The sequence below is a fragment of the Balaenoptera musculus genome, chromosome 19 (genome assembly GCF_009873245.2).
Source record: "Balaenoptera musculus isolate JJ_BM4_2016_0621 chromosome 19, mBalMus1.pri.v3, whole genome shotgun sequence".
NCBI classification, from domain to species: domain Eukaryota; kingdom Metazoa; phylum Chordata; class Mammalia; order Artiodactyla; family Balaenopteridae; genus Balaenoptera; species Balaenoptera musculus.
This window is the reverse complement of record NC_045803.1, coordinates 43208469-43228024: the sequence shown is the minus strand read 5'-3', so window position 1 is coordinate 43228024 and position 19556 is coordinate 43208469. Positions and strand designations below refer to the sequence as shown.

The 19556-nt window shown below is 38.0% G+C and overlaps 1 protein-coding gene across 1 annotated transcript in view; it reads right to left on the bottom strand.

Moving 5' to 3' along the window:
* Window positions 1–1303: 1303 nt before the first annotated feature.
* The window catches only part of LOC118885251 (cytochrome b5 type B), a 32638-nt gene continuing 14385 nt past the window's right edge, over window positions 1304–19556 (bottom strand). The window contains exons 2-5 of the mRNA XM_036833781.1: window positions 18131–18259; window positions 17558–17587; window positions 8161–8189; window positions 1304–5164 (exon numbers count right to left, since the gene is read on the bottom strand). Coding sequence (XP_036689676.1) covers window positions 5074–5164; window positions 8161–8189; window positions 17558–17587; window positions 18131–18259 — 279 coding nt within the window. The 3' untranslated portion in view covers window positions 1304–5073. The remainder of the gene's footprint in view (window positions 5165–8160; window positions 8190–17557; window positions 17588–18130; window positions 18260–19556) is intronic.

The window sequence follows — 19556 nt, the reverse complement described above, 5'->3', positions numbered from 1 at the left end:
AACATCAATGTTTCAGTCACAGATTAGAACCAGGAACAAACAGTAGGAAACTGCTCTGAGACTGGCACTGATGAATCAAAAATGCCACTTGTCACACTTGTAACAAACATTTGTATTTGCATTTGTTTCTTAATTTAAGGTAAGGTGTTTCTTACCTTAAATTTACATAATTGAAATGACAATCTTCGACCTCAAGTTTTCAGGAATCAACCAGGATTTGTCAAGTGCCTGCTAAATACTCAGCATCAGGAAAAGTGATGTGAATTATTATGACTGAAGGTTAAACATTAGATTCAAACACTAGTAATAAGAATGGGACTTTCCTTTCCTGTTAGTAATCCTCAATTCATGTGATAGTGAAATAACCAAGCCCTAAGGAACGACGTCTCATTGGTAATGTTAGAAGGCTATCAGTATGTTTTAAAGGTAATTATACAAATGGTTTATTTACCTTGTTTTATTAACATAGTCACTAGAACTTCGATCTCAATGTTTAATTTTCCCCAACAGTTTAGCTGTTTCCAAGAAAAACAACCATTTGAAGACTGGCATTACAGATAACAACATATTATTACCTTGAACTGGCTTCTCTTTACCAGATGGTTTCAGTAAAAACAGAACTCCCAACCTATCTACCTGGTTGCCACTTCACATCCGTTAATACAGCAAAAGTCTTGATTTCTGCCTCTCAGGATTATCCGATGCGCAACTCACGTCAAGGAAAGAGCAGCAGTAAGAATACTGAAAAACTGCAGAACTCCCCATCTAGTTACACTAAACCCAGTAGTAGCATAGATATAGGTGACTTTTATGCTTCTCAAATTCTTTTCTCCCAGAACACCTGAGAATTACAGAACCAACATTTCTACTTTAAAAAAAAAAAAAAAAATTTTTTTTTTTTTTAAAATAACTGTAGGGATTTCCCTGGTGGCAAAGTGGTTAAGAATCCGCCTGCCAATGCAGGGGACACGGGTTTGAGCCCTGGTCCGGGAAGATCCCACATGCCGCGGAGCAACTAAGCCCGTGCGCCACAACTATGGAGCCTGCACTCTAGAGCCCACGAGCCACAACTACTGAGCCCACGTGCCACAACTACTGAAGCTCACGTGCCTAGAGCCAGTGCTCTGCAACAAGAGAAGCCACCGCAGTGAGAAGCCTGTGCACTGCAACGAAGAGTAGTCCCCACTCACCACAACTAGAGAAAGCCCGCACACAGCAATGAAGACCCAATGCAGCCAAAAAATAAAATAATAAGAGCAAAGCTAAATAAATGTAAAAAGAAAAAAATAACTGTAGTCAGGGAGAGAAAAAGAAAACAGTATCTTTATTGTGTGTAGTTCTAACAAACATTCACTGTGTGCACATTCCAGCAGAAAGAGACAAAGATCTTTGTTCAAAATATGCTGAAATAAAATAGGTAAACAAACTTCATTACTGAATACACAAAAGGAATGTTAATATTACTCGCTCAGAGGGTGAAGTCAAAAGGAAATTAAATAATCATAATAATGTTTTGCCTAAATAGCAAATGTAGAATATAGGTGTAGGCACAAAGCAGCTCCTAAAATTCATGAGTGGGATGCTAGATGTAGGGTAGGTGACTTGACAAATACCTCTCTACCTCTTGAAACCTCCCTTTGAGATCACCCCCGCAAATTCCAAACCCAAGCTCTTCCAGGGCACAACCATCAAATGTGACTAAACTTCCCATTACTTCTGTGGTATTTGGCAAAAGAACGAGATGGTTAAAAAAAAGAAGAAAAAAAAAAAGATCAATCTCCTGTTGAGACAAGACATGTCTGAATCCATTCCTCCTGGAGAAGGAAGTAATGAACATTCAAGTTCTGCGTTTCTAAAATGGAATTTCATCAGATAGGTATCACTTAAGATTTTAAGCATGAGATACTACGTAGGTAATGATATATCTGGCCTGTAAAGCATTTTTCACTGCTCCACTTGGGAAATGAGTATATACTCAACAATGTTCTTATTTCACAACGTGTGGATTTGTGACAACGGCTGAAAGAACTTTACGGCTCAAATTACAGGTTCCAATGGATTTTTGTTGCTGCTTAAGTGGTCAAATTAGAACTAAACACAGTATAAACTTTATCTGTACCACTTTCCTGTCTTTAGAAATGTCAAGTCATTTGGAAAGCAAAACCAATTCCTGAGAGACAGGGGCAGGAAATTTTGGGACCCAGCACTAACATCCCTATTTTGGGGGCACTAATTTCCCCTCATCTCCTCCTCTTGTGCTCTCCAGCCATTATGTGTACAGTTTGGTGAGCGGCAGCAATGAGCCTTCCTTGGGAATAAACAACCGAACACCCCAGAGACATCCCAGGAGGCCCGGCTGGCCAACAGGGACTGGCTCCACTGTCTCTCCAGAGGGGTTTTCAGGACCCACCAATGTCGAGACTGTTTTGAGAATTCCTGTCTACTTCTTAAAACAAAAGTCCTTTTTGATGGATTCGGCTAACATACTATATTACTTTATTGTTTAGAAGAGAACCTCTGCAAACTCACACAAGCTCTACCTGGTTGTTTATGTAGGCAGCAGAATAATAGTAAATGGACCCAAAAGTGGTTTTTATAATACAAAGTGACATGATATTAGCAGGAGATCAAAAGAAGCCCTGGGTATTGGATGGATTTCATGGATGGTTGAGACAAAGTCTGAAAATCTTTTCCTCTGGCTCTGAACAAAAACAAGTCCAGATATAAACAGGAAAAGACAACCAATATGAAATAGAAAAACATACCTTTTGCAGTGGTCTTTACCCTAAAAATATCAAAAAAAAAACACAAATTTTACTTAAGAATATCGTTCTTTAACATTTCCTCTAAGCCAGATGTTTTTCATTCAATTTTGGGGACTGCCAATGCATTTTTAATTGACCCAAGTTATCTTCTGGCTTAGTTTTAGCTTGAATGTTCCCTTTCCAGCTCCTCAATACTCCTTTGTTCTTCTTTTCTACCCCAGTGTGGGCCCATGTGATCATGCAACTTAATGATTACAGCAATTATATACCAATTCTTATTCAAGGCAACCCTTCCTTGCCTTCCTGGAGGAGCATCAAGTCACACCACCTCTGTTACACAATAACCAAAGATTTTTCTTTCAATAAATTGTCTTACAGTGGCATCTTATAATACATACAAAACATTTTCTAAAGATATAAGTTTTAGGGACTTCCCTGGTGGTCCAGTGGTTGAGGCTTCGCCTTCCAATGCAGGGGGTGCAGGTTCGATCCCTGGTCGGGGAGCCAAGATGCCACATGCCTTGCGGCCAAAAAACCAAAACATAAAACAGAAGCGATATTGTAACAAATTCAATAAAGACTTTAAAAGATGGGCCACATCAAAAAAAAAAAAAAAAAAAAAGATATGTTTAAAAAATTTACCCATATCCCTGACATATAAAAGTCAGCCAGAAAGCCCCTAAAATTTCTCCATAATGTCATAACCAAGTGTGCGATTAGCAGGTTGACATGACTTTTACAAACTGTGAATTCACTCAACTGCTAAATCACAGGATACAAGACCTGGGTTGAACTTTTTCTTAAACAGTTTGCATGGGCAGACACTGGTGTGCTGTGTAGCTTCCTGTCCTGTCAAGTGCCTGGCAAGCAGGAACAGGGGAGGATGCTGAGCAGTGCCCGTGGTCCTTCCGGAACCACGCTGCTTCCTGCTGCATGTGACGATGGCTCAGAGTAGACTGGTCATCCTCAAAGGATGGGGAGAAAAATCACCACAGTTGTCGGCAGAAAACTCCCAGCAGACGGTCTCCTCAGGTGCTTCCACGGGGGCGGAAAAAGCAGTCAAATACACCAGAGCAAGTCCGAACCAAGGAGAAACAGTAACATAACTCTAAATAATAACCTACTCCTCAATGAAACAGTCATCTGAGAAAAAAAAAAAAAACTACCAGTTTTTTATTCTCAATGGAAAAAACAACAAAACCACAAATCGGAGCCATGGAGGTAAAATACACATGAAATGGAAAACATTCTCTTGTCCTGATCTTCCCCCTCTGAATGCCGCTTTACCATGGGAGTTATTTTACTGGGGCAAACAGAAGATTAAATACTGTACCTTTGATCAATTTGGAGTCTCTTACTTCTGTAAAAAGGGGAATAAAAAATTACCAGTTGATAAACAAAAAAAGAGCAAAATCCTTTAACAAAACTGTAAAGCTCTAAACACATACTTATAAATTTATATTTTACCAATACAAGATGGTAAGGGGTTTAAAAAAAAAGAAAAGAAAAAAGATGGCTAGGAACTGGTGCCAAAGTAAAGGATAAAGTTTTTGGTGCCTTTTCTAAACTCCTGTCCTAAAAGTAGTGTTTTTCAATATTTTTCAAAAAGAAAGATTACCATGAATTCACTCTATCATCCCAATTCATCTCTTCCTCTCCCTGTTTCTCTCCACTCCCCATAAACAAAAGGGAAGCAGAGTTCTGCCCAGCACCATTTGGTGGCCTTAGGAGGTGGCAAGGGCTCCCTGCTACACTCAGTTTTAACAAATATAAACAAGGAACAAGATCATTCTGCAGTTGTGTTTTAAGTCGCAGGTGTGCAACCTGACTTCATGAATTAAACCTCTTATGATAAATAATTAAGTCATAATTTTTAAAATAATATTTACTTAAAAGAAAAAGGGAAAAAGAAAAGCTTCAAAACCAGACTGTGATGCCCTATTAAGTATGTCTAACGTGCATTCAAAGTACTGGAAAGCAGGCAATTTTACCAAAGGGCAATGTCACTAGGACACGTAGACTATAATTATAAAAGAAAGTTTTGAAACATAAAGGTGCTCGTGGAAAAGAGTAAGGAGAGGAAACAAAGGCAAGGACACAATGAGCAGGTGTTTTGAGAATAAGGCTCTGAGAAATGACTTGGACACTGGCCCCAGGGCTGAGGCGGATGTCTGGCCAACAGTCTGGGGTCCGAGGGAGAAGAATACAATTGGCAGGATTCGAGAAGAGGGCACCGCTGCAGCCTCCAAACAAGTGTGTAGTTCTCACTCCCAAGTGGATGTGCTTTCCAGATTTCAACAAGGTCTCCTCAGGAGGACTTGCTCTCCGCCATGTAGTAACGATACAGAAAACCTAAGAGAATAGCACCTACGATGGGGAAGATCCAATACGACCAGTAGCTAGGCGTTTGGGGGGGGGGGAGGGGGGAGAAGCAATAAAATCGTGAACATTTCATACCAAATGTTCCCTATCTTTCAACATTCACATTTTAATATTTTAAACATTTTTCACATTTTAATATTTTTATAGCAAAGAATTTTATTTGGGGAAATAAAAAAATCCAAAGATCTGGGCTGAAGTTAAACAATAATTTTAAAAGGATTAAAAACGGAATGTATGGTATAATACCAAAAAAATATATACATACACACCTAAGTATATATGTTTTCACAAAGACATAAAGTGGTTATTTCTGGGTTATGGGATTATGGAGAGTTTAAATTTTTCTTTATGCTTTTTCACATATTCTACAATTAACATCTTTAAGCAGGAAAAAGCCACCATTTTATGTATATAATTATAAACTTAGAACCAATGATACCTAATACAACTGTTGACGATATTACATCTGCCCCACATGTATTTTCAAAATTTAATCCTCACAACAATCCTATGAAATAGGTATTATTAGTCTCATTTTATATATGAAATACAAGCTTTGCACCCAAAATCACAAAGGGAAGTTGGTCAAGCAGTCTAATTCCTATCCTGATTCCCATCCTCTTAATCCCTACTTAAGTTCAGACACTAATAAGGACACACACACATGCACACACACAACATACTGATAGTTCTAATAAAGTTAAATAAATGGTAGTTGGCTTAAAAAGTCCTGTAAGAAACTTTCCTCAGAGTTTCAGCACAGTCATTATTCTCCTTAAAATAATCCTTCCTGGGGATTCCCTTGGCGGTCCAGCGGTTAAGACTGCGCTTTCACTGCGGTGGCCCAGGTTCAATCCCTGGTTGGGGAACTAAGATCCCGCAAGCCACACAGCTGAAAAAAACCTTCTTCTCTAACAGAGCTTATTAGTACTGCTGGTTTTCAGTTCTAATTCTTCCGCGATCCAAATGACCCGGCCGCCCCTCCACTATGACATACGCGGTCTAGGTATTAAAAGGCTTTGAAGCCCAAAAAACCAGCTGAGGCTCAATAATAAAAATGATTCTCTTTGCCTAAACATGTCTAGCACTTTGTACATTTAAGTATGGCAGAAAGCTGTTCTGGACAAGTTTAGAATGTCAGCCAGGCAGCTTTGTTTAAAGACACAAGCAAGTTGGTCAGTATGTACAACAGCAATATGGCACAGGGAAACTTAAAAAAGTAATCTCCCCAGAAGAGTAATGAATTCAGGTATCTTCCAGAACAGCCACAAGGGACAAAAGAGTTCAAAACACGGAAGATAAAGTCTTCAGTGCACAAGACTGAGAATGGTTGACCACCAATCCTCATATAATCCTTTGTAACTTTACGGCCACTGAGAACAGAACCAGAGGAAATGCACCTATCCTGCACCAAAGGAGATACAGGTTCAAAAACAACTTCCTGGACATAAGACAGAACTCTCTTCATTCAGATTTATTCAGGTTATTGCACATAGTTGTGACTCAGTTATTTTTATTGCTTTGAAGTATTCCACTATATGAATATCCCAGAATGAATTCATTCATTTTACTAATGAATGGTTATTTGGGTTGTTTCCAATATTTTAATATCTTGAATAATGTTGCTATGAGCATTCTAGTACGCGTTCACTGGTATACTTGTACACACATTTCTCTTGAGTATGTATATATCCCTAGAAATGGAACTGCTGGGCCAGAAGTTATTATATTGTCAAATTTACTTGATAATGCCAAATTGTTTTCCACAGGGATTGTACCCATTTACATCTCCCTAAGACCCTAAAGAGGGCCTAAGAATATTGGTAATACACTTCCTAAACAACTCCTCTTATTTTGAGAATTTTAAAAAATTTTTGCCAATCTGGCAGGTGTGAAATATACCCCATGATTTTAATCTGCATCTCTCTGATGACAAATGAAATTAAACCTTTTTTTTCCCATATGTTTATATTTGTGCTTCCTCTTCTGTAAGGTGCTTGTTTAAGTCTTTTTCTCATATTCTACTAAGTTATTTTTTAATTGATTTGTAAAAATTCTTCATGTATTCCACACAGTAATTTTTAATCAGTTTTAAGTGTAGTGTAAGTCTACTGCAAGTTTATGGCCTGTATTTTCAAATTCTTTATGGAGCTTTTGGATGAGCATAAATTCTTAATATTAAGAAAGCTGAATTTACTAACAGTTTCCTTTAATTTCCACTTTTTAAAAATATTCTGTCCGTCACCTCAAACAAAAAAGACATGGTACTTTTACAGGGAAAAAAGACACATTTTCTCTCTCTCTATGAAATGCTTTAAGTGGGATCTCAGAAAGATAAAATAGCTCTATAAAATCTCTATAAATTTTTACAAGCCAAGGATTCTACAGTTATCTCAAGTAGAGACACTTAAGGGATGATAAATGTATACCTTTCAGGGCTAATACTACTGTGTTAGTAACATTACTGCAAGGGATAAGTAAACCTTTGAGAAAACACACATTCCTGAACATGACTGCAATACACAATTTTTTTCTTCTGTAAAATGTAATAATACATTTTTACATTTATTATTACATTTATAATATGTAAGGTAGGTGCAGAGTGGTTGTGAGGATTAAATGAGATTAGAGAGTGGTTGTGAGGATTAAATGGGATTAAGTTTTTAGTGGAAGTTGCATAGCTTGGCTGAGCTGCAGAGACTGTGGGCCTGAATTAACAGTAGTACTTGTCCATGCATACTTACCTCTTACTACATGTGATTCTAATTTATGTCACAACAAGATTTAAAAATTACTCAAGGCAAGAACTTTTTTGAGATTACTCAAGATGACTAAAACTGTAAAAATTAATTTTGCTAAAGCTAAGGAACTACTGAATTTGCAGTAATTGTGACCAAAAAAGAATGAGCTGTCAAACTGTACTCTAAGTTATGTTTCACATGTATATTTATGGAAGAACCTCTTTGCCACACAGTAAGTTGAGCATAAGGAAATCTATTAAGGGAATACCAACCTTTTGCACGTATTATTTTTCGGAGGGTCCTGAAGAAGATGCATGTTCAAAAACAAACAGACAAACAAACAAGATTAACACAGAGTATATAAATCTTCTCGAATAGTCATGCAAACTCTGAAGCTAATAACAGAACTTCATCTTTCATGCAATTTGATGTTTACAAATCCATCTGCGATGGGAGGACTAGGAATTCTTTTTCTGATAATATACTGGTATTCCCTAGTAAAGATCCACTAATGAAAGCGTAGAGAAATGACCTAAACTCATTTTATTTGTAAAAAACAAACAAACAAAAAAAGCCACTGGTACAAACTATATTGCAATGAATTAATTTGCAGTCACAATGGTAAGCCTGGTTCACTGGGGCTTGCCACTGGCAGTAGCTAAGATCACATTTTGTGAAAACACATTTAAAAAATAAAAACTTCTGTCTTGTAACATGGAGATCAACTGGGAAATGCTCAAAAGCATGCAGATGACTGCTTTGTGGCTTAGAGAAGTGAACTGCTTTACTCTCTGAAATCATAATAATTAAGATTAGAGACCTTAGGGCTTATTTCACAATGAAAACAGCAAGAATGGAGTTAGAGGAAAGAAAATACCAAAATAAACTTAAAAACAAAAATTTGGCAGTAATAAGTAACGAGGTATTTATACATGCGACAACACTGATGAACCTTAAATGTTCCGTGAACTGAAAGAAACCAAAGACCATGTATTATATAAAGTCCATTTACATGAAATGTTCAGAATAGGCAAACTGAGAGGCAGAAAAGTAGATTGGTGGTTTCCTAGGGCTGAGAGAAGAGGCGCTGGAGGGAAATGGAAAATGACTGCTAAAGGTTACGTGGTTTCTTTTTGGAGTGATGAAAATGTTCCAAAATTAATTTGTGATTATGGTTGCACAGCTCTGAATATACTAAAAACCCTTGACTTATACATCTTAGGTGAACTGGATGGCATGTGAATTATACCTTAATAAAGCTGATACTAAATTTTTAAATTCAATTTATGTAAATAACAAATGAAGTTATGGATTTCATTAATTAGTTGTATAGTACAAAAAAGCCTGCTAACTTACTGCCAGAGGACAATAACCCATTAGCATAAGTTACTGCTGCCCAAAAGATCATCTCTGCCAATATGCAGTAATATGCCAGGGTATGGACACATAACTACAGATTTCAGTAACCTCCGAGATTCCCAAAAACCCTACATACATACTGGCCTAGATATTTTAGAGCAGACCATGAGGTAAGTTTTAACTTCATATACCCAAAACATTGTCATGCAAATGAATACATGCCCCAAACCTGAAAGAAATCGCCTATAGGCAAGTAAAACTTCTAATAAGAAGTTTCAGATAAATCCTATTAATATACTACTACACTTCTTTGAGACCCCGATGATAACAATCTGGGACATTTCTCCTTGAATAGAATGAGTCAGGCTAGCTAAAACATGTTACGGTCAATCTTTGAGAAAAACAGCAAGTGTTTTGCAGATTGGGAAGGCTGGGGTGGTAATGACGGTTGTGTGTGCATCTCACAACGTTGCCTTTTTAAAGCTTTTTTTTTTTTAAACTAATTTATTTATTTATTTATTTTTGGCTGCATTGGGTCTTCGTTGCTGCGCGCGGGCTTTTCTCTAGTTGTGGCGAGCGGGGGCTACTCTTCGTTGCGGTGCACGGGCTTCTCATTGTGGTGGCTTCTCTTGTTGTGGAGCATGGGCTAGGCGCATGGGCTTCAGTAGTTGTGGCACGCGGGCTCTAGAGCTCAGGCTCAGTAGTTGTGGCGCAGGGTCTTAGTTGCTCCGTGGCATGTGGGGTCTTCCTGGACCAGGGCTCAAACCCGTGTCCCCTGCATTGGCAGGCGGGTTCTCAACCACTGCGCCACCAGAGAAGCCCAACGTTGCCTTTTTAAATATTCCACTACAGTAGCCAAGAAATAATTGAATTCTATCAAGAAAATTCCATGGTCTTTTATGCTTTCTTTATCCACACATATACCAATGATTTTATGGAACAAAAAATGTAGACTTAGTATTAAAAAAAAAAAAGCAGAGGTAATCTGAAAGGCTTATGTGAAAGCGAAACGGAGTAATATACGTATTATGATGTTTAATCTATAACCACATTAAATCTGTTAGTTCATATAAATGGATTCTCTAGATTTCAGTTTTTAGCCTCTTTTACAACCAAAAGCACCGCTGTGTGCTAACTAGACTGAGCCTCAGACAACGTAGTAAGCAAGTGAGAGAAGAAAGAGAGGGGGAGAGAGAGAGAGAGACCAGACGAATCAAGACCGTAATATACTGAAATTGTAATAGTTCCTAGTAAGCAATAAAAATTTTAAAATATACATGGTTTCCTTCCTTCCTTCCTCCCTGCCTCCCTCCCTCTCTTTCTTTTAACTAAGTACCTCAACCCCTGTTTTAAGAGCAATCTAGGAAAGAAAAGAGAAGGAAGCTTATCCTCTTTAGAATACCAAGAGCCAAATAAATGCCAAAGTGACTCCGCTTTTAATCAACTATAAACGAAAGAGTTTTTTAAGGCACTGCTCTTGTAGCCAAGTGTCTCAGCCAAGTTTGGAAAGAAGCCAAATAAGTTATTTTTAATTTAACAAAATTAAGAAGAAAAGGGTTCGATTAACACAAAACCCTCCTTCATCTTCACCCTGCCATTCTCTCCGTGCACAGCTCCCCCGTTCTCATTTCCACTCCAGAGCTCTGTGCTGAATCTAACAGATGCTTAGGTGAAATTCCTACAGTTTATGATTGACTTTAATTTACCCCTGTGGGTGTTCAGGCATATCTTGGCTGGTTATGTTCTTGCCCACATTTTAATTTACATGCAAGATTGGTCAGGAGAAGTGACTGCTCTCCATCTTTGGCATGGATAGTAGTAATTGCAATACTATATGATTTTAGTTACAAGAGAGCAGTTCAAATCCAGAGTTCTACCAAAAGCCTTACCAAGTGATTAATATGCATGCTTCTTTATTCTCCAATGAGTCTGGAATCCACTTCCAAACAACCAGATTGCTTTAAGTCTACTCTGATTTTAGTCCAAAATTAACAGAAATCAACTGTTTAAATACGGTGGTTCCTAAAGTTCAAGATTCATTAAGCCTTTAATTCCCTCATAAAATAAATAAGTAAATAAATATATTTATATACATACAAATCCTAACATGGACTTTGTAGGACAAGAGGAAATATTTCATAGTATTTGAGTAACCTTTTTATTAAAGCTGATTATAACTGAAATTATGTCTAATATCCTCAAGCTCAATGATAAATCAGTTTCCTCACCTGTGAACTGAAAGGCTCAAATCAGATGAACCTGAATTCTAAAGTCATATTCAATTAACTCAACACAATTTTCCGACCCAAGGGCATTTTAGCAAAACCTACAAGAGCAGACTTCTAAAGACTAGAGAGAAGTTAATACCATTCTCCCACATCCAAGAAGGAAGACTGAAGGAGCACAACCACACAGAGATGTTTCTGTTTTCCAGCACGTACGTAAAGATGTGTTCTTCCAGATACTCTCCCGAGAGACAGTGTGCCGTGAGCACTAACCCTCGCTGATGTGGTTAAAAGAATGACAAAGAAATGTCATAATTGGCAAACATATGGGAAGGGATTTGGGGGTCAGTGGGGGGTGATTTCACTATGAACCCTGTTTATGAAAAAACATGCGAGGAGGGCTTCCCTGGTGGCGCAGTGGTTAAGAACCCGCCTGCCAATGCAGGGGACATGGGTTTGAGCCCTGGTCCAGGAAGACCCCACGTGCCATGGAGCAACTAAGCCCGTGAGCCACAAATACTGAGCCTGCGCTCTAGATCCCGCGAGCCACAACTATGGAGCCTGCGAGCCACAACTACTGAAGCCCACGCGCCTAGAGCCCGTGCTCTGCAACAAGAGAAGCCACCACAATGAGAAGCCCGCGCACTGCTACGAAGAGTAGCCCCCGCTCGCCGCAACCAGAGAAAGCCCACGCGCAGCAATGAAGACCCAACGCAGCCAAAAATAAATAAATAAATTTATTAAAAAAAAAAAACATGGGAGAACACATGCTTAAGGAATGGCGTACTTTGTCACCAGAACATAAACGTAGGAAGCAATGTGCCAAAATTATAGTTATGATGCATTCAAACATATAGACAGAGCGTTATGTGTATCTTCAGCCTAAACAGTTTATACTTAGACTTTCAGAGGTTTAAATAAAAGGGAAATATAAGGTATATAAGAAGCTTATGTTTTAATTCCTAAATTGAATGTTCGCCATTCCAAGAGGATTCCAAGTATTTAACATTGGAAGAAGTGGATTTTAAACCACAGGACACCTTCAGCAAATTTAATGAGTATTTGGGTGGTCTGGTAGTTTTTGCAGCTTTTTATTTAGAATAATTTGGTTTCTATGTGGCCAGAAACTTATGAAAAACAACTTGGGAACTTTGGGCTTCAAACACTACTGCAAAGGATTTTTCCCCCATAATACAATGGACTGTGTAACATTAGCTAACACTATATAAATTTTAGTTTTAGGTTCATCATACAACCTAAAAAGTCTGAGTTTTGAAAGTATATGATTTCAATATTTTCATGGCCATGTGGTGTGGATCTTGAGGACAGCCTTCTCATGACGCTCTAATGTACTAAAATTTCTTTCTAGATGAGAATACAGTTTAACAATTACTGTATTGTAAAGCATAAATCCCTAGAGTCAGCCCAGTCATATAAATAATATTTCCCTGTACATAAGGGCAAATTCAAAGATGAAAAACACCTGCTAAAACAAATTTCTATACAACTCTCTCAAGAACCCATTATGATAAGATACATAAGACATCACTGAAGAAAAAAAATTAAAACACTCAGACACTAATTTACTGGGACCCAAGAAGTGAAATACTTGTTATAACACTGGAGGGCTGATTTGCAAAAGATGTTACCTTGTCCTTCTGACATCTTGCTTTGCAAAACTACACATCATTTCTAAATAAAGCATTACAAGAAGACACTAAGCCTTCAGATTCCTCAGGAAAGGGTATTTTGTCTTTCAAGAGTGATCTTGCCATTACATTCTATGCTTTATTTCAAAAGATTACGTTACAAAATACACGTTAGGGAAAAAGAAACAGGCAACAATGAAACCACCATACAAAATTCTTTGGTAAATAGCAAGCACTACTCATCTAAAGGGCATCTGCATACCCATTTTAAACGTTAATAAATTAGGTTGTAGATATGATAGGAATATTTAACAATTCTTAAAAGGAAATTTTTAGTATGATGCAACCAACTAACTACATTACATAACTATAAAGCATGCATTCTTTTTAGTTTCCCTCCCATAAAAGAGAAGGTAAACTGAATGCTATGTATGTATAATACTTTACGTACATGTAATAGAAAACTGTATAACAAAAGTCTGTAGCACCTGGGAGAAAAAAATGTATCTGCCTTTAAATGCAAGTTATAAATTGCTTCTAACACAGATGGAGTTCACTAAATTTCAAAAGTTAAATTTTTTAAGTTAAAAAATGAAGTTTAAGAAACACGTTAAGGGACTTCCCTGGTGGCGCAGTGGTTAAGAATCCGCCTGCCAATGCAGGGGACATGGGTTCGACCCCTGGTCTGGGAAGATCCCACATGCCGCGTAGCAACTAAGCCCGTGTGCCACAACTACTGAGCCTGCGCTCTAGAGCCCGTGAGCCACAACTACTGAGCCTGTGTGCCACAACTACTGAAGCCTGCGTGCCTAGAGCCCGTGCTCCTCAACGAGAAGCCACCGCAATGAAGAGTAGCCCTTGCTCGCCACAACTACAGAAAGCCCGTGTGCAGCAACGGACCCAATGCAACCAGAAAAAAAACCAAAAAAAAAAAAAAAACCCAAAAATAACCATGTTAAGCCTTTATAGAGACAATCTTACTTCCTTAAAAAAAAGAAACAGATCAAATCCTGTTATAGCAAATGTCATCTCATCAAAGCTTTTGTCTATGGAATACTAAGTATTAAAGAGAATGAGAGAGATCTTTATAAATTGATAAGGAACAATCACTAAGATAAAATTTTTTAGTAGAAAGAAGCAAGGGGCAGAACAGCACCTATGAGATTTTTAAAGGAAGGGATGGTTGGTCTGTCTACTGATCAATCAGTCTATCTATCCATCCATCCACCTATTTATATGTATGTATGCACAGAATCTCTTTGGAAGAGTAAACAAGAAAATGGTAGCTGGTTACCTCAGGAGAAGGGGAACTGGGAGACAGAGCTGGCGATGGCAGTCATTTTTATAGTACACTTTTTGTACTATTTGAATTTTTAACCATGTACACCACAAACTACCCATTCAAAAAAGTTAAATGGAAAAATGGTCAGGTTATTGGGTCTATGCACTGTAATGAGATTTGACTAGTGAAGCAGTTTAACTGTCACCTAGATAATATCTGTTGAATAAATGAATGAAATGGTGCCACTTTTTTTAGTCAGGTTAGCATTTGTATGTTCCTTGTCTCCTGAACTGAAGGTAGACTGAGTGATAAAAATGTTAACCAAGAAGTAAACCCATAAGCCAAAGAGAGACCTCATGGACCACAAATGTGTCTAGGTTACTTTAGCACAGTAGGCAGGCAGGCAAACTGGCACAGAAAACACTGTTTCTAAGGTGAGTTTCCATAACTCAAAGCAGACCAGAAAAGTGTTAACTTAAGTATGAATGGAAGATTGATGGCTCTCAGCATGGGGACTAATCCAGCCAGGTAGAGATTTAGAGACAAAAAGGGTTTTTAATTCTAGTTAGTTATCTTTGACTGAAGCAGGTAAGAAAAACATCTGTTGCCAGATCTGTAGTTTTTAAGTTTTTAAGTTATAGTACTGTAACAAACATTTCAGGGTCTTGAACCTCAGGCATTATCAGTCTAACAAGGAAACAATGGTGACCATCAATTATTTATTTACTCGTGTCATAGCAAAAGCAGTATGAAAGGTAGTTTCCAAAATACTGGGAAAAAGTTTCTGATTTACACTCTAGAATAGCATGTTTTGGGTGTTTTTTTTTTTAAAAAGTTTTTTTGAGGGGGTGGCGAGGTAGTTTCAGGCAGGGAAGTGACATGGAGCTTGGAGCTGTGGAGGGAGGAGAGAAGCAGAAAAATAAAGGAAGAATGAAAATGAAAACTGTCGCGTAAGGCAGAAGACACCTCTTAATTAGGCATTAAAAAAAAAAAATCACTTCCTCACAGAGGTTCTGAAACCTTAACCAAAAGAAAGTATTAATGAAATGAACTTTACATTTACTTCTTCATGGTGAATGTAGAAAAAAATAAGAAAAGAGACACCTGCAGCCTAGACACAGAAGTGCCTCTTTAAAACCCATGTAAGAAATAAACGTGAAGGATCAAGAATTTCTTCCTGGAACTAAAATCAGGCTGGACTATAGCTCAATGACAACCTATGTAGGTGGTCTTGGATCTGCCTGAAGTACAGCAGTGTGACTGGAAACACTCAATCATCAGACTCACTATTTAATGGAGACTATCCTTTGGGTATAGCAGACATGATAAAAACAGCCTTGAAAACACTGCCTTTAATCACTCTTTAAGCCAGGCTGGGGCCAAACTACATTTGGAGAGTTCTAAATTTTTACAGAATTTCACCAAATCTCACCAGTTAAAAGGGTTTCTTTTTCTTTATTTCTTACAGAAAGTCCAAGGCTCAACAGTTTTAATTTATCTGAGACATCTCTAGTTAATTCTTTGGCCTATATATAGAAGGCAGACAGTGCTTTCCACAGAAGAGAACTAAAGTTCCCTAAGTTTTCAAACAAAAAGATGGGCATGTCATTCAGCACAGTCTGGTGTTTGGCTATCTGGGTTACTTTAAGCGCAAATTCCCACCTCCAGAGATCATGAATCAGTAGTAGTAATGGCAGCCCAGGAAATATACATTTCAGAAAACACGCCAAGAGATTACAATACAGGTGGTACAAGGAATAGAATTTGAAAAACACTGCTTGCTCTCCATTCCTAAGAATGGTCCTAACTACATACTATACTACCAAGGAAGAAAAATGGCAACAAGAAGCAATTGGTAGACTTCTAGACATTATAACTCCCCCACAATTTTATTTGTCTTAAATATAATGGGTGTTCTCACAGTGCTGTGCAGAAGTGGGTTATGCCTCCTGGATACAAGGTGCTTCTCTTGTACAAATGGGAACATCCCTTGAATCAAATGTTGACCTCTGAGAGCAATGGTTTCTGGACATGTTCAATATACCAAACAAGCCATGCTTAGTTCAAATTTTACCTTAATTACACAAGTGAAGATTCAAGAATGGATAGCACATGTGTTAGGAGGGGAGGACAAAGAAACCAACAGTGCTCACAAAGCATTTAAAGAACTATTTCATGCCCCCTTCATAAACAATTCAACAGTTCAGAGTAGCAGAGTGCAGCAAGACGGAAGAGTTAATTTACACAAGCACTCTGGATGGCAGAGCAACAGGTGGCAGATACCATCAAGCAATCTCTTGAATTGAAAGAATTCTTGTGTCTAGGTCAACTTTAATTGCTGTGTCACATGTGTTCAGTAATACCAGCTCAATGAGGAAAGGGAAGCAAGAAGCTAGAAGGAGGAAAAGAGGAGGGAACATTGCCTCCATGATGTTCTGGGTGACAACTAACTGCTGTCCCTTTAAATTACAGGGTAGGGGAAGAGTCAAGGAAAATGGCGAGAAAAAAGTGGGGGAATAAGGGAGATGAACCATCCAGCTTGTGGGAAGCAAAAATGCTTTCATATTTTCTTCCGGGTACATTATGCAGTACACATTAAGGTTTTCAAATATTTAATCTTTTGTTTTTACGGTATCACTGTGTGAATGGGAAGGGTGTGTAGGCCTATTTGAGCCTACACCATAGGGGAACAGGGACAGAAAGGCCTGTTCCAGTCAATTACTCAATTGTTCCAGTCTACAACTCATTCTAAGACTTGCAAGAGTAAATCGACCTTCCAATTCTTTTTCCAACACAGAAGCAATTATTATCGTCTATACTATTAAATGTAAGAATAAGAAATACTTTTCTACAACTGAACCTATAAACTAATTTCTTTCAAAGCAATACGGGGCATGGCTTTAGAGTTTCAATTTTTTAAAAAAGCAAATAGAAGCATGAACACAATGTTCCTACTGTTCAAGACTCAGCTATTCTTTTTTCCTGAGATAGTACTGAGTCCAAATTCCTGAAAAACAGGATTTTTGTTTGGGGGAAAAGTAAACACTTCTCTTGTTACAATACATTAAAAAAAAAAAAAAAAAAAAACAATTTTATTTGAGTAAATAGAAATATAAACACTTGAAAGACACAAGAGAAATAGAGGACTTCTTACCTTGCCATCACTTCTGGGTTTAAGGTCATTCTGTTTAAAGAGGAAAACAAATAATATTTTAAGACACAGCTAAACGAACTCTCATTACCTGCTTATTTCTAACTTTGGAACATGAGACTACATTCTGGTAGTAGTAATTCCCTGGGAGATGCCAGGGTCTACAGAAGGGTACTGCCCACTCCCCCACCCCTGCATCCCTGACTCTGAGTATATCAGGGTCCCCTGTAAGAATGGTATGGTTTTAAAAGTCCATAGTTACCACTTTTAGCAATGAATTTGCAAGAACAACCAAACCACTATTTTAGGTAGAGATAATAACTGCATTACAAAAAAATCAATCAAAAATAACCCCACCTCCAAAATCAGTTCCTTTTCATAGACACTATATGTGTTGATTTACAGACAAGAACCTCTATCTTAGCACAGTAAGGCCAGATGATTTTGGAGAAAATTTAGCCTGATGGCTGGGTTGAACGAATTTCCATTTTAGTAACTCATTCCCTCATCACGATCTGTGGCTGTTGGATAGCTTCCTCTCTCTACAAGCACTCCTAGAGCTCAGCTAATTCTTACCGGATGCACATCACCAATATAGTACTGTTTGAGCATTTCTCTGGCATCAGAGGAGTGGCCTACATCTTCAAAACTTTCAGTTGCATCTCCACCAACTTGTTCCAGCAGAACCTCTTCTCCGCCAGGATGCTACAAGGAAAAGATATATACTGAAGACAGGGCTGTCTGAAAAGCTAACTAATGTAAGCTACTTCCCCTTCCCCTCTCCTCTTTTCCCTTTTCTCCCTTTAATGGCAGCAATGGGACGAATCAGCACTGCATACCCCACGACAGGATGCAATGGGGAGAAAATAACATAACTCCTGTGTCTTTTGGCCAAAAATGCATAATGTGGGTTTAACTGTGAGGAAACCTAGGACAATCGCAAACTGAGGGATATTCTACAAAACGACCAGCTGTGATCTCCAAAAATATCAAGGTTAGGAAAGCCAAAGAAAGACTATTATTCTATTCCTGCAACTTTTCTGTAAGTTTGAAATGGTTTCAAACTTTAAAGCTAAATAAATAAATAATACCAAAATAACTGCCTCTATACCTAGAAAGTAGATTCTATCTATAACTTACATGCTATATACCTTGGATAAGTTATTAAGAAATTGAGATGTCTTTGTTTCCTTATTTGTAAAATGGAGACAATATGAGTACCTATCTTAACTACTATTGTGAGTATTATATGAGATAAGGATAGGAAATACTCTGTACTCAACAAGAGAAAGGTATAGTTAGTATAATGTGCTATCATCTATCATTTTAAAAAGCAGATATACATATGCATGCATATGCATAAAATCTCTCCAGAAACATTTAAGGGAACCTGGTGGCTGGGAGACAGGTGCAAGGAAGACTTTTCACTGTACACCCTTCTGAAATTGGTTTCCCAAGTACAGTATTACCTACTCAGAAAACAATTTTTTTTTTTAAACATCTTTATTGGAGTATAATTGCTTTACAATGGTGTGTTAGTTTCTGCTTTATAACAAAGTGAATCAGTTATACATATACATATGTTCCCATATCTCTTCCCTCTTCCGTCTCCCTCCCTCCCACCCTTCCCTATCCCACCCCTCTAGGTGGTCACAAAGCACCGAGCTGATCTCCCTGTGCTATGCGGCTGCTTCCCACTAGCTATCTATTTTACATTTGGTAGTGTATATATGTCCATGCCACTCTCTCACCCTGTCACATCTTACCCCTCCCCCTCCCCATATCCTCAAGTCCATTCTCTAGTAGGTCTGTGTTTTTATTCCTGTCTTGCCACTAGGTCTTCATGACCTTTTTTTTTTTTTTTCCTTAGATTCCATATATATGTGTTAGCATACTGTATTTGTTTTTCTCTTTCTGACTTACTTCACTCTGTATGACAGATTCTAACTCCATCCACCTCACTACAAATACCTCCATTTCATTTATTTTTGTGGCTGAGTAA